Genomic DNA, 10,365 nt, shown 5'->3' on the forward strand with positions numbered 1-10,365 from the left:
CAGGGAGTCAGCCACTGACACCTTAGTGGGGACTAGTTTATCCAACTCCTTGCCGCCCAACAGGCTTGAGTGCAGGGCCTTACAGGGGTGTCCTAGAGGTACCTCTGCAGGACACGGGGGGCAGAGACGGGTGGTTGAGGGTGCAGAGGCTGTCCTTGCTCCCCCCTCCATCCTCCCACCCAAGCTGCTCGAGCCAAGCTGGCATCTCCTGAAACGAGGCAGGAGATTCCAGGTCTCCTTGAATTGGTTCCTCCCTCCACCACCGCCCTCACGGACACCTACAAAGACATTCTAAGCTCAGACGTTGAGGGCAGGGACGGGGTCCCGACAACCTGCTTGAGAAAAGCAGTTCGCTTGCTCTCCATCCCTCATCCCCCACCCTGGTCCTGGTCTCTGCCCACTTAAGGAGCTCCAGACTCTCCCAGCCGGGTCAGGTATCCTGCTCTGAAGGACACACTGCACTCCAGGTCTGCTCCGGCCAGCTCTGGCCCACCCTCAGCTCCCTCTCTGGGGACTCCATACTCCTGCTAATTCAGGCTCTGATCCCGTTTGCTCTACATGCTGCCATGGGTCTCCTGTCACTCATGCCGTTTCCCATCTCCTGGCCTTCGCAGGGGCTGTCCTGGCTGCCTGTCCTTTCCCCTTACCTGCCTGGAAATGACTTTGTCAAGGCCCAGCTAAACCCGCTGTATTTTTGCAGGTAGAACCTACGTTTTAATGCTATTTGTGTCAGTGCCCCACACAGGCCCCGAAACATAGTTGGTGCTGATTAAAAATGTACTAAAAGAAAGAAAAAAGGCAGGCAGAGAAGCGAGGGAGGAAAGTAAGTTAGTTCACACCCACAATAGGACTCGTAGACCAGAGCTTGACTTCCACCTCTGCCGCTCACCGGCTGGGGGAACCCGGGCCAGTTCCTTCTCCCTGAGCCTTGCTTTCCTAATCTGTAAAACTAAGCTGATGAAACCACCTTCATGTTTATTAATGGGGCAGGCAGCCTCCCAACCCTACCAAATACCACAGCCTGCCCTCAGTCCCAGGCCTCAGATGCTGGCCTGGCCTCAACTCAGGAGGCGCCAAATAGCCCCCGGCCCCATGCTCCCGCCCTGCAGACCGTTCTGGCCAGCCCTGGCCACCCTGGGCTGTCTGCGACAATGTTCCCATCTCCTACTTTCCTGCTGCGGGAAAGGGGGCCTCTCCCCACAGAAGGCAGACACAGACCAAATGGACACAGACCAAAATGATAGTAATTTGCCTTTTGGGTTTAAACAGTTTAATAACAATTAGGCTCCACGAAAGGCAGGGGAGGAGGAGGGCTGAGGGTCCGGGGCAAGCTCTCCCCACCAACCCTCTCATCTGCAGAAAAATGGCCAGACACTGGGCCAGGAGACTCCGGCTCAGGAGGCTCAACAGAGCAAGGGACATCGGCCTCACAGTCAAATTCCTGGTACTACGAGGAGGAAACTGGGGCATCCAATCTGGGGTCCAGCAGGGCACCCAATCTGAGGTCCAGCACTCCTGCCTGCCAGTCTGCCACACTGCACGACTGACATCTCTCCACCAGTCTGTGGGCCACAGACATAGATGTGTCCCATGTAAATGTGCATTTGGGATGGGCCGTAGAAGCCTGGAGTGGTAGAGGGAGGCCCAGCAGGTATTCCAGGCAAACCTACCTTCTCTGGGCCTCAGTTTCCCCATCTGTGCAGTGACAGAGCAGGCTCATGTGATCTGGAAGTCTGACCAGCTTTTCTGTCCACCATCCCCATGCCCAACAGGAGTCCCCTTAGCCGGCAAGGGCTACTAATGGGGGCAGAGAGGCAGACCAGGAGGTGGCAGTGTGCTGATGAGACATCAGGGGCCTCTGTGGGTAGTTGGACCCACACATGTCCATTCCCTTCAGTCCCCTCCTCCCAGGAAGCATGATGGGGGTGGGGAGAAGGACTCAGCTGCAGGGAAATGAGGGCAGGAGGGAGCAAGGCATAAGGAGCACAGGACAGCAATGGAGAGACCTGGGCTCAATTCCAGGCCCTGCTCTGGACATGCTGTGTGACCTTGGGAAAGGACCCTGCCCTCTCTGAGCCTCAGTCCCTCCTCTGGAGAAGGAAGGTTTAGACCAGTTAATTTCCAACAGCCTTTCCATAGTGGTGTTGAGGCGGTCACCCACAGTCCTGCATGTTGTGGTCATGTACCTGTTTCTGTGTATGTGAGAGAGAAAGAAAGACAGTTGAAATGTGGGGAGGGTTTGGGGAAGCCACAGGAGCAGGAAGAGGGGTGAGCAGCTGGGGAAACCTATGGTCCACATCCCAGAGATCTCCTGCCCACTCCACTCTCACTCATCATCCCCTCTGACTCCTATGTCCTGTAGCGGAAAGCCCAAAGGCCTCACCCACCCACTCACTTTTCTGTCTAGGCTCCTCTCCATCATGTCTTCAACTCATTCAACATCATATCTAATCACACAGGGCCATTGGCTTGTTCCTATTTTGTTAGATCCCACTCTAACTGGAATACTCTTCTCCCTTTGTTCCTGACAAACTCCTACACATCCCTCAAAGCCCAGCCCCAAAGATCCTCCTCTAGGAATTTTTCCCTACCCTCGCCAGTGAGAGGTAACTGTCCCTTGTTCTGGGTTCTCACAGCACCCCAGGCACACCTCCGTCACAGCTTCAGGGCCACCTAGGGTGCACACAATTGAGCATCCAGTAAAAGTGGGTGGTTGAAAGGAACTGAGACCGCTTCTAGAAGCATCTGCAATCAACTGGTACTGAGTTTATCTGCAGCATCCACCAGCCCCCTGGGCCTTCCCCTCCCTGACACTTCTCCTTCTCCAACTCGCAAAAAATAGCCCTGAGACCTAATTTCAGCTAAACCTTCAAACACAACTCTTCACTTTCAACTTCCTGAGGAAGAATCAATTGGCTGTCAAGTTTCCCAGAGCCTCTGCCACCTCCCACACCCAGACCCTGACAGCTCTCCTCAAGGTCGATGGGAGGGGCCAGGAGCAGAGGAAGGAGGGAGGAAGCCCACACCAGGGGAGGTTGGGTCTGGGGAGGGCGGCGGGCTGAGGGGACCTGTAACAGTCACCATCTCCTTAACTCCCAAATCAGACTGTGAATTCCTCGAACACGGGGTGGCAGGTGAGAGGGGGCAGCCTGCTGCTGCTAAGGGTCCCTAGGCTTCAAGAAGAGGGATGGGTCCATGCAGAGCCCCTGGACCCAGCCTGACAGTCTGTGCAGATCCAGGCCCCCAGCTCGCTGCCTGCCTGCCTCCCCTACCTCTGACCCTCTCTCGCTTCCAGGATTCCCTGCTGGCTGCAGAGAAGACAGACATGGGTTCGAATCTCAGCCTCACCATCTCTTTGGAGCCCAAGAGCTGAAGGCCGGAGATGGGCGGGAGGTCCCTTTGGTTGCCTGCTCCCAGCTCCTTCCCCATCCTGCCCTCATCCAGGGTCCCCCACAGCTTTCAGGGTGCACCCACTAGGCCTGCTAGCACCCAGTGGCCCCGAGGAACCACTCCCCCATCCCCAACTCCACCTGTAGGTAGAAGGAAGTTGTGCCAGGTAGGCAAAAGTTTCCATATCTTGTCCAGGTCACAAAGCTGGCATGAGGCTCAGCCCCAGGTCTGTGGACTTTATGGCTCATTCCCTTAAACCGCATCAAAGTGTTTAAGCGCCTACTGTATGCTCAAAACTCGAAGTCACTGCCCCCCTTTTACAGAAGGGTAAACTGAGGCTCTCCCAGGGTCCCATGGTCTCCAAGAGGCAGAGGTGGGAGCAGCACTGAGCCCGATGCCCTGTGGGGTGACTGCGGTCCCAGGCTGACTCACAAAAGGGGTAAAGGCCGCATGTGAGGGTGCAAACAGCCCGGACTCAGAAGCCCTCCCAGCTGAGTGGCGACCTGGTCAAGTCTGACCCCTCCTGGGCCTCAGTCTGCATGAAGGAGGTGGATAGAGTGAGTCCTACAGACCCCGACGGGGATTCTCCATTAAACTACATCACTGCCAAGGGGCACCGCTGTGAGAGGTGGTGACATCTCATCACCCTGGTTTGAAATGGAGGCGAAGACGACAGTTATTCAAGTACAACCTGTGACATCTCCCCTGCCTCCTCCAGGCAAAACCATGTTCCCTGCGTTCCTTCAGGGGGTACACAGAGCAGCAGTCAGCGAGCGCGTGAGGATCTGGCTCGTAGGAGCACACGGGGGCAAGTGCAAGTTCAGGCTGCAGGGGAGAGGGTGTACTCCTGGTCCTGCACAGGGTCCGTGTCAAGCCTGTCCCTAAGGCCCAGGTCAGGCGCACATCTGACCTTCCCCCAAGCACCCGGTCCTCGCCCTCCACCCCAACCCTCTCCAGATCTTTACTGTCCTGGAGCCAAAAGAGGAAATGCAATTCAGATAATAATGGTGGATTTCATGGGGTAAGCATCTACCATGGGTCAGACCTGGGCTGGTGTGTACACACAAAGGTCCACCAAGTCCTTCAAGGAAGGGCAGTCGTTCCCTGCCCTTTACTGATGAGCACACATGGCTCAGACAGGTTGAGCGACTAACGAGGTCACACAGGTCATGCAAGAGCCGGGATTTGAACCCAGATCCCCACCTCTGAGCTCCCTAGTCCCCCCAGCTCTGAGCACCGGCCCAGGATAGAAATTCGACTCACGCCCCTTTCCTTAACTGCCGCACACAGAAAAGGACAAAGTGCCGAGCAAAAGGACACAAAAAATAAATGTCCGGCCATCCTAGTGTCCATGCCAGGCTCTGTCACTCAAGAGCTGTGTGACACCAGGCAAATAACTTCACCTCTCTGAGCCTCAGTTCCCTCATCTGTGACTGGTAGACACTAATGGTACCTCCCTGAGGGTTGCTGTGAGAAGTGGGTAAAATGACGGCTGAACACACTTTCCATCCTGCAGACCCTAATCTCACGGGACTGTGAGTCGGGGGCCTGGTGGCTCAGAAGGCTGGCTCTGGCTCTGGCTCTGAGCCACAGGTGGTTTCCATACCAGGAAACATAGTGAAGACGACACTACAGAAAAAAAGCCAAGCCTAGCTGGCAATTAAAGAACTGCAAATTATAGCAACCTCGAGGTGTGATGGTACACCTATTAGAGCAGCAAAAGAAAGGGAAGCGGGTAAAAAGTGATGCTGAGGGGGTTCTGGGAGGGTGTGGGGGAAGGGTCCCCCTCCTCTGGTTCCAGTCCAGCCAGAGGGATGCAGCATGCTCCTGCGCTAGGGGTGCAACACGCTCAGGTCAGGGAGACCTGAGTCCAAATCTTGGCTCCATCATTATGAGCACTTGGAGCTCGGGTGAGGGACTTCACCTCCCTGGGCCTCAGTTTTCTCATCTGTAAAATGGGGTGATAAAAGTATCAGTTTCAGGGTTGTCTCAAGGTTTAAAAGAGATCGAATAGGTAAGACCGTGAACATAGTACAGGGGGCTACGTTATGATTAGTCATCGTTCCCTAAGGCATCCTGAAGGCTCAGCCCTGGTGCCTGTGGCCCTGGGGGTCCAGGAAGGGCAGGACTTGGCCTCTGCGCCAGCTAATTCGATCAGGGTCTCTCAGGTGCCAGCCTCTTGATCCTCCCCACAGCTGGAGACCATCTCCCAAGGGCCCTGGTCTCACCCAGGGAGGTGATCAGGAATCCTTCCTCAGCACAGGTGTTCTTCTCCTTCTCACTGCCTGGAGGCTGATCTGACCCAGAGCCTAGGGCTCAGGACTACCTCTTTCACGAGCTTATTAAAAATGCAGATATCCAGGCTCTGCCCCTGGCCCACTGCACTGAAATCTTGAGGGGACCCAAGGTTCTTATTTTGAGAGCATTTTTATGACACACAAAAAGCAGGAGAATCAGTGGCCCTGGGGAAAGCCCTGTCCCCTTAGCTGAGGACTTGAGGCGCCACCTGACCCGGACCTGGCCCATCTTCCCAGCCTCACCTCCTACCCTGACCTCCAGACCCCTCATGTCCAGTCCCACCAAGCATTTCACCATTCCACACACATCAATTTCTAGTGTGCTTCCATGCCAGCCTCCATGTTTTTGCAGCTGCTGTTCCCCTTACCTGGAACTCCCTCTCTGTCGCTGCCTGCCCAATTCCTAAGGAACCCTTCAAGACCCAGCTCAAAGATGTTCCCAGGGAGCACTTTTCCCAGCCCACTCTCACCTCACCTGGAACCCCCATATCATACTGTATGGCAACAGCCAAGCCTGTGCCCTCTCTATTCCCTCCATCAAAACCTTCTTTCCGGGCTTCCCAGGTGGCGCAGTGGTTGGGAGTCCGCCTGCCGATGCAGGGGACACAGGTTCGTGCCCCGGTCCGGGAAGATCCCACATGCCGCGGAGCGGCTGGGCCTGTGAGCCATGGCCGCTGAGCCTGCGCGTCCGGAGCCTGTGCTCCGCAGCGGGAGAGGCCACAGCAGTGAGAGGCCTGCATACCACAAAAAAAAAAAAAACCCTTCTTTCCCCGGAGCCCCAGAGGGCTAGCTCTTTATCCCTTGGACTCCAGCTCAACTATCACTTCTCAACCACACCACCGCAAGGAAGCTCTCCTGGTTTTCCCTATCAGTCTACTTTTCTCCTTCACGGCACATAGCTCCTACACAAGAATGTCAGCCCATAGGGTCAAGGGCTTCATCCACCTGGTACTCTCTTGGCCAGCTCCTCCCACTCAGCCCCAGTGCAAAGAATGGTACCTGGCACACAGCAGGCTCGCCATAAAAAATGGTTGAATGAATGAATGGATGAACGAATGATCAAATAGCCCCCTCCCCTACAGACTGTGAGCTCCCAGGGGAAGGGAACATGTCCACTTCTCCAGCAGCTGGCAGAGCATGGACAGAGGGGCACTTGGTAACATGCGCATGGGGGCAGTAAAGGGACGTAGAACTGCACGTGCGTGGAAGGATGGTGGGGACACAGGAGAACACAGAGAGTCAGATATTAAGGCTCACTGGATTCTGTTTCCATTAAGTCATTTAGGTTTGAAATAAAAGAATGTGTGCTGGTGGGACTATTAATAATCAGTAGCTAAGATATATATACTGTCCTTTGCTGATTCTAAGACATCATCAGTTGTAAGATACAGCATTATTTTATGTGCCACCAAGAAAGAAGACACAGCAATTAAATTATGACACACCACGGGCTGTAATATGAGAGACATTAAAATGTGGAAACAAAAAGGGTGCATTCTAAGGAAGCGTGGCATGTGTGCGCACACGTGAGGGTGCGTTTATCCGACCTAACACTAGCCTCTTTCTTCCCAGGCCAGCTCAGCTCTGGGCCCCATGGCCTGCAGAGCTGTCTGTCCTCTGTCTGGCCCCTCCCTCGCAAGAAGGGGCCCCCACGTGGCCCCCTGGGATGGGGCTGAGCCACAGAGAGGGGAGCAGCTGAGCGATCGGATACCTAGAACAAGGGAGGCTGGATGCTCTCCCGGTCCGTGAGGCTCCAGGAATGGGGGCCGCGGGGTCGCAGAGCAGCACCCCAGGCCAGGTGGCGATGGTGACGCAGAGATAGTTACCGTGACCCGGAACGGCGTAGCAGCTGAAGCCTCCATGCTGGGGCTCTTCTCTGAGAGGCTGCCCGGCAGGCTGCGCCGGGAGCCCGGCCTTTCTTGGGGCGACTCTGTCAACAGAGGGAGAGAGAGGGTGAGCGTGGACAATCTAAGCCACCCAGTCAGGCCCTCCTGTCATTCCCGTCCAGGCCAGGACGACACACAACTGGTCCCCATAAAATGGTCCAACCATTGTGGAAAACAGATAGCGGTTCCCCAAAAAGTTAAAGACAGAGTGGCCACATGACCCAGCAATTCCACTCCTATACCCCAAAGAACTGAAAACAGGGACACAGAGAAATACTTGTATGCAAATGTCCATGGCAACATTATTCAAAATAGCCGAAAAGGTAGAAGCAACCCAAGTGTCCATCAACAAGATGAATGGATAAACACAGTGTGGTAGCCGCATACAATGGAAGGTAATTCCATCCTTAAAAGAATGAAAGTTCTGATACATGCTGCAATCTGGATGAACCTCGAAAACATGCTGAGTGACAAAAGCCAGACACAAAAGGACGAATACTGTATAATTCCACTTGTACGAAATACCCAGAACAGGCAAATTCATAGAGACGAAAGGTTACCAGGGGCTGGGGACAGGGGAGCTTGGGGACTTATTGCTTGATTGTACAGGGTTTCTATTTGGAGTGATGGGAAAGATTTAGAAATGGACAGCGGTGATAGTCGCACAACTTTGTAAATGTACATAATACCACTGAGTTGTACACTTAAAAATGATTAAAATGGTAAATTTCATGTATATATTTACAACTTTTTTTTAAAAAAAGGTCTCCTAAAACCCGCACTTCAAGGCGCACATCTTGTGATGTGTGACAATGAGCTCCCTGTTACTGGAGGTATACAAGCAGTCCCTTCAAACACGAGACTCTATGATTTCTAGCTTCCAGTTGGAACTGTCTCTTCCTGAGGCTTTAAACTTGAGAATAGTGCCAGGGCCAGGCAGGTAATGGAGGAAAGGGGAGCAGCGGCCAGCTGCTCGGCTCCAGCCGATTATTTCAGCATAGCAACAGGGGGCTCAGTGCAGCCAAAGCTTCCCGCGGTTCAGGAGGACCTGGAAACCTGGGGTGGGGGGGCGTTTAATATGAAACATTCTGATTTTTAAATGGCGACCGCTCATTCTAAACTCTTAGCCCCGGCCTGAGCACGCCCACTTAAACAGCCAGGTCAGTCCACTGGCCGCTTTCCCCCGGCTCCCTGACGCCGGGCTCGGCACTGGCTGTCTCTTTTCTAGTGCTTGGGCTGTGGCTCCCACAGAGGCCCCCCTTCCTGCTGGTCCCAGCCTGACCCATCCAGCACGCCCTGGAGGAAACCCTTGGTAACCTCCTCCGCCCCCAGCTCTCAGCCCCCTCAGGGCTCCTGTAGCAAAGGCCAGGCCAGGGTAGCCTAGCTACGCTCTCATTCTGCACAATGTGTGCGCGCGCGCGCGTGGGTGTCCTCTGCTTGACGGTGGAGTAGCCTATCTACGCTCTCACTTTGCACAGTGTGTGTGTGTGTGTGTGTGTGTGTGTGTGTGTGTCCTCTGCTTGACGGTGGAACTCCTAATGCCCACGCCTAAGCCGGCTGCATCTCCACACCCCCAGCGCCCTGCACGGAGGCTGGTGTGTGTCGGGTGCTTGGGAAAGACCTGTTGACTCAGAAGAAGAAAAAGGACGGGAAAAAGGACGGGGTGGAGATTTCCCTGGTACCTGCGAACACACTGGGGTGCAGAGTCAGAGGCGCACACCCAGAACACACACACACGCTTGCATCCATGTAGACACTCGAATGCGTACCGACTCGGATCCATCCCCAGATACACGTGCACGAGTGGATGTGTGGACACGTGCACACACACAGGACAGACGAGGAGCAGGTTTTCCCAGAAGGCAGATCGGGCTACTGGGGGGCCGCGCTACACTTTCTGGTCCATTCTCTCCGTGCAGCCGGCTTGCACAGGGGTCCTCATAAGTGTGGAAGGACAGAGCTGAGCCCCTCATCCCACTAGGGCAGGCCAGTGCTGAGCCCTGGCCGGTGGGCAAGCAGGCAAAGCCACTTTGGGACTGGAGGAAGTGGGCCACCGGAGGGGATGGGTTCAGGCCTACCAGGCAGCCCTGGGGCCACCTCTTCTAGAAAAGCTTCCTCTTCAGCCCAGTGACTGCCATGTCTTAGGGCCTCTCTGCTTCCCTCGTGGCGCTTCCTACTCAGAGCCTTCCTCACTCCGCTCCCCCTCTACGGTGTCTGCTAGTCACACAATAGGGAAGACCCACTCTTTTTGGAGATTTCCCCAGGAAATCTCTTCCTGCACCCCCCAGTCTGCCTTCATCTCGCCCCCACCCCCAGTACCCCCCGTCACCTCCACCTGGGGGTCCTCCAACTAACCACTGTGTCCCACCCATGTGTGCGACACTGCCCTCAGTCTCCAGAAGCCTCTCAGGAACTACCCCCTCTCCCTGACACACACACACACCTGGCCACAGCTTCACTGCCCCTTCCTGGGCAGGTGTGCCCTCACACCTCTAGGCAAGAGACACACAGAGGCACCTGGCAGGACACAGGGAGCCCAGCAAGCCTGCTTCTTCTCTAAGATCAAGACTGATGTTCCGGGCTTCCCTGGTGGCACATTGGTTGAGAGTCCACCTGCCGATGCAGGGGACACGGGTTCGTGCCCCGGTCCGGGAAGATCCCACATGCCGCGGAGCAGCTGGGCCCGTGAGCCATGGCCGCTGAGCCTGCGCATCCGGAGCCTGTGCTACGCAACGGGAAAGGCCGCAACAGTGAGAGGCCCGCGTACCGCCAAAAAAAAAAAAAAAAAAGAC

At 55.3% G+C, this 10,365-nt stretch overlaps 1 protein-coding gene across 15 annotated transcripts in view; it reads right to left on the bottom strand.

The window, feature by feature from the left end:
- Positions 1 to 10,365, bottom strand: part of DAB2IP (DAB2 interacting protein) — a 170,335-nt gene that overhangs the window by 95,471 nt on the left and 64,499 nt on the right. For 14 of the 15 annotated variants that reach the window (XR_003432514.1, XR_003432515.1, XM_027104967.1 and 11 more), the window contains one exon: positions 7,514 to 7,617. Coding sequence is in view for 11 of the 15 variants with exons in the window: in XM_027104967.1 (XP_026960768.1) it covers positions 7,514 to 7,617 (104 nt within the window). In the remaining 4 variants the exon portion in view is untranslated. Of the gene's footprint in view, positions 1 to 7,398; positions 7,482 to 7,513; positions 7,618 to 10,365 lie in introns of those variants that run through there. The other variant, XM_027104980.1, reaches the window with a different exon arrangement.

The sequence above is a fragment of the Aethalodelphis obliquidens genome, unplaced genomic scaffold, assembly GCF_003676395.1.
Source record: "Aethalodelphis obliquidens isolate GAN/ISIS:26980383/991018 unplaced genomic scaffold, ASM367639v1 scaffold7, whole genome shotgun sequence".
NCBI lineage: Eukaryota > Metazoa > Chordata > Mammalia > Artiodactyla > Delphinidae > Aethalodelphis > Aethalodelphis obliquidens.